This window comes from Notothenia coriiceps, unplaced genomic scaffold, assembly GCF_000735185.1.
Source record: "Notothenia coriiceps isolate Sejong01 unplaced genomic scaffold, NC01 NC01_scaffold00013172, whole genome shotgun sequence".
Classification (NCBI taxonomy): domain Eukaryota; kingdom Metazoa; phylum Chordata; class Actinopteri; order Perciformes; family Nototheniidae; genus Notothenia; species Notothenia coriiceps.
Window position 1 is genome coordinate 79,822 of NW_011345873.1, and position 4,441 is coordinate 84,262.

A 4,441-nucleotide genomic window follows, 5' to 3' on the forward strand; every position below is an offset into this window, starting at 1 on the left:
GTTAGTTCCAGGTTTAATATGTGCAATAAGTTCATTTCAATAAGTTTTGCAATAAACATTGAACCAGTCCGGCCCTCGACTAGTACAGATTTTTTTATTTTGGCCAACTGTGTATTTGAGTTTGACACCCCTGCTCTACAAGTTTCCTTTATGGAACTGCTGTAACTATGATATACATGTACTATTGTGAAAAATACGTAATAAACTCAAATTAAACCATTACTATGTGTGTGCACACTTTAAAAACCGATTCATTATGGTGGCCAACATTAATTCACAAGATAATTCAGTCCAATTAATGTTAAACTTTGCCAAAGAGACAAAATGTACAATCAGCAAAAACACGTGGGTTTGCTATCCTGGCTCCAAAATGGTGGAATGAGCTCCCCTTGACATCAGGACAGCAGAAAGCTTACACATCTTCCGGCGCAGACTGAAAACTCATCTTCCGACTCCACTTCGAGCAATAAAATGACTAACAATACTAATAAAGGACTGGGTTATCTAAAGCCAGTTGAGTAGCACTTGAAATGTTTTGGCTCTATGAAACCTGATGTACTTATATTCAAGTTTGTATCTTCTTGGTGGAATGCACTTATTGTTAAAAGCGTCAGCTAAATGTAATCTAATATGTACAATAAAACCATTTTTATTCATGTGGGGCGCTGAGGATGGAAACAAGCAAGAATCAAATCAATATGATATGAGAAGCACTGAATTATACACGTGTGTTTAAAACCTGATATTTCATTTGTTAAATAAAAAGGACTTGAACAACCTTAAGATTGAAAACGTAAATATGCTAAATCAGTGACGATGCACATTTATCAATAAAGAACTTTTAGACGCCGATAACACTTCCATTTTGTGAGATTTTATTTTCAACAACATAACTTTGACAAATTTGTAATACATTATATGCTACTGTTTATTTAAAAAAAAAAAAAAGAGTAAGTCATAAGCAATATGTTTTTTTCTTTTCTTTCTTATAGTCTAGCATAGAACCCCGTCACTAAAGCCATTCATGTTGGTTGTGATATACTGACCCCCACCCCCCTCCCCTAAATTCCCTCCTAAATCTGCCTCAGTCACTCACCTTCCAGATCCAACATCCCCTAACCCCCACCCACATCAAAGCCAGGGCAAACCAAGCGGCTACATGCTTTCTCCAAGGGTAGTCATACAAAAAAAAGGAACACATGAAAGAAGCACAAAGTCCTAAAAAGGTGGAATCTGGTGAGAATTTGTACAGGTGTGATCCCGGTACTGACCACTGATGGGCAGTGTACATTTATCCGTAAAGGTCATCGTCGTTGTCTTCATTGAACACTGGGCCGGTGCCAGTTCCTCCTGAGCCTTGGGTTGGCCCGCTGCCGCCTGCAGTGCCGGTGGGAAACCTGGAGGAGGATGAAGAGTCACTTCACATGTGTACTGGGGAAATGATCTTTGACACGGCATCATCAAATATTTAGGAACGTTTTAGCATTTTAAATGTGAAGTAACAATCATTTGCTGTCGTCAGTGTTTCAGGGAAAACATATTGATTATTTCTAATGCATGTTAGGGCTGAGCGATTATGGCAAAAATCATAATCACGATTATTTGGGTCAATAATTGATATCATGATTATTAAAAACGATTATCCATTTACTTTGAAAACATCCATTTAATGAAAACAATTATTTGAACAGTATGTTTTTGACAGTTGATTAACTGAACTTTAAGTATAATTCAACTGAAAAACCAATAAAAATAATCGTCTTATTTCAATGATGTCGTTTTCATAATCGTTGCAAGCCAAAATCTTAATCGAGACTAAAATAGGATTAATTGAGCAGCCCTAGTCTACACAATCCAATCCGTACGACATGTCCGAAACGTACCTGAAGCTGCCGAAGCCACGGCTCTGCTGCAGTGTCTGAGCAAACATCTCATATTTGCGAATGTCGTTGTCACTGACGGAGCGACGAGCAAATCGCATCGCCTCCTCAAAGTGGTCCTTCCTGATTTCGGGCACAGGATCGTCCTCTTCCACCTCCTATGGAACAAAGTGAAGAGTTATTACACTGCAGAGACTTACTCCGATCAGAAACACAGCAGTAGAGCAGGTATGATGTGATTAGCGGCAGAACAGGAGCTGACCATGGCTGACGGGTTGGTCTGCCTCTCCCTCTCTCTGCGGATCTCGTTCTCGATGCTCTCTCTGATGGCCAGCTTACACGCCCGCTGGCAGATCTCGGTCAGATCGGCTCCAGAGAAGCCATTGGTCATCTTTGCCAGGAATTCCAGGTCCACATCCTATTGACACATTTAAAGAAATTACAAACAGGATAAGTTAAGAAACGTGACAGCATTTCTCTCTTAGTAATGCTCCAACCAGGGCCTGGAGTTAGCATTTTGAATTTCCATGACTTTTCCAGGTTTTCAATGACCGTAAGAACCCTGAGTGGCAGCACTGTCACCTTGGCGATGGGGCTCTTGCGGAGGTTGGCCTTCAGGATGTTCATCCGGCTCTTCTCGTCGGGCAGGGGGATGTAGATGAGCTGATCCAGGCGGCCGGGTCTCAGGATGGCGGGGTCGATGATGTCTGGTCTGTTTGTGGCTCCGATGATGAAGACGTTCTTCTTGCTGGACATACCGTCCATCTCCGTGAGGATCTGGTTGATGACACGGTCGGCTGCTCCGCCTCCGTCTCCCACGTTGCCTCCACGAGCCTTGGCTATGGAGTCCAGCTCATCAAAGAAGAGAACGCACGGGGCTGCTTGACGAGCCTGGGAACATCACACAGAACGATCTCAGTTAGAGGGGAGCATGGGGGGGACAACACATTTCATTTCTCTCAGCAGGTCTTATGGCAGACACTCCCGAGCACATCCTCACCTTGTCGAAGATCTCTCTGACGTTGGCCTCAGACTCTCCGAACCACATGGTGAGCAGCTCGGGTCCTTTGATGGAGATGAAGTTAGCCTGGCACTCGTTGGCGATGGCTTTAGCCAGGAGAGTCTTACCACAACCAGGGGGACCATAGAACAGCACGCCCTTGGATGGGGTCATTCCGAACTTGAGGAACTTGTCCGGGTGCTCCACTGGGTACTGAATTTAAAGACGGAGAGAAAAACATAGTCAGGGAAACACATTTAAATTAACCGTTTTTGATACATTTGACATTTTAAAAGATCTCCATACCTGCACCAACTCCTGCAGCTCCCGCTTGACGTCCTCCAGACCGCCGATGTCCTCCCAGGTGACGTTGGGAACCTCGACAACCGTCTCCCTCAGAGCTGATGGGTTGCTCTGGCTCAGGGCCCACTGCAGGACAACGTTGAGCATGTTAGTGTGGGCTCTGAAGGAACACATGTGCTCTCACTGTAAACTCTACAACAGCTCTTACCTTGAAGTCGTCCATAGTGACAGCAAGGGAGTTCATGACCTCAGCATCAATGGTCTCATCTTCAAGGTCGATCAGGTCCATCTTCTTCCTGATGGCCTGCAGGGCGGCCTCGGAGCACAGAGCAGCCAGATCGGCACCAACATGTCCATGGGTCTCATTGGCAACCTATAGAAGAACAATATTACTGCTTGTATACGACCACTCAGATTTAAAGATTGACATTGTACTGAACATCTCGGATGCCACTGCCTTAAAATGACGTCAGTCCTTTATACAAGATATGAAGTAAACCTTTTGACAGTTTAAGACATTTCCCTTTCACTTAAGAGGCAGTGATAATAACCATGTGACTCCTCTCTTCAGGGAAGCAGTGTGTTTCGTGGTGTCACCCGACTGCACAGAATAAAATGTGTACAAACCTGTTCCAAGTCAACATCGTCAGACAGTTTCATGTTTTTGGTGTGAATCTGGAGAATCTCCAATCTGCCGGTGGCGTCAGGGATGCCAATGTCCACTTCCCTGTCGAAACGCCCTGCGGGTGGTGGAAGATCAAACATTCACTTAGCAGTCAATCATATGACAACATGCTTCAGTGAGCCAGACACTTGGGTCCATTAGAGGTACATTATGAAAGGGGCACCTTGTATAACTGTCTCTGAATATAATGCTTAAAGGCCCAGTGAAGTGTGCACCTGTGCATGATCTGTTATGCTAATATGTATAGTAATGACCAAAATTGTCTATTGAACCCATATCAAAAGATGTTGGAATAGCAATGAATTTGACGAGTTTTGAATTTGCCGCCTGGAAATCTGCAGTTGACCTCCGCCTTCGTGGGCGTGGCTTGCGATCTACTGCGGGACGTCACGAGATGGACGCCGCCGCACTATTTACATTCACCACCGTTCATTTTTTCAAAGTCGAATTTCTCAACGTTTTTGAGCGAGTATTTTACTGGAAAGTGTTGCGGAGTCGATTGGAAGTGATTGCCAATCGAGAAAACCTGACAATGGAGGCGACAGTGAAGAAAGAGGGAGGAAAAACACAGGT

General features: G+C 44.2%; 1 protein-coding gene across 1 annotated transcript; it reads right to left on the reverse strand.

The window, feature by feature from the left end:
* Positions 1–852: 852 nt before the first annotated feature.
* Positions 853–3,963, reverse strand: vcp (valosin containing protein). Its single transcript, XM_010773909.1, has 8 exons — positions 3,811–3,963; positions 3,392–3,556; positions 3,187–3,309; positions 2,881–3,093; positions 2,463–2,771; positions 2,143–2,298; positions 1,884–2,038; positions 853–1,397 (listed from the first exon to the last, which is right to left on the reverse strand). Exons 1-8 carry the CDS (start codon positions 3,946–3,948, stop codon positions 1,292–1,294), a joined length of 1,365 nt encoding a protein of 454 aa, XP_010772211.1. The 5' UTR covers positions 3,949–3,963; the 3' UTR covers positions 853–1,291.
* Positions 3,964–4,441: the final 478 nt, after the last annotated feature.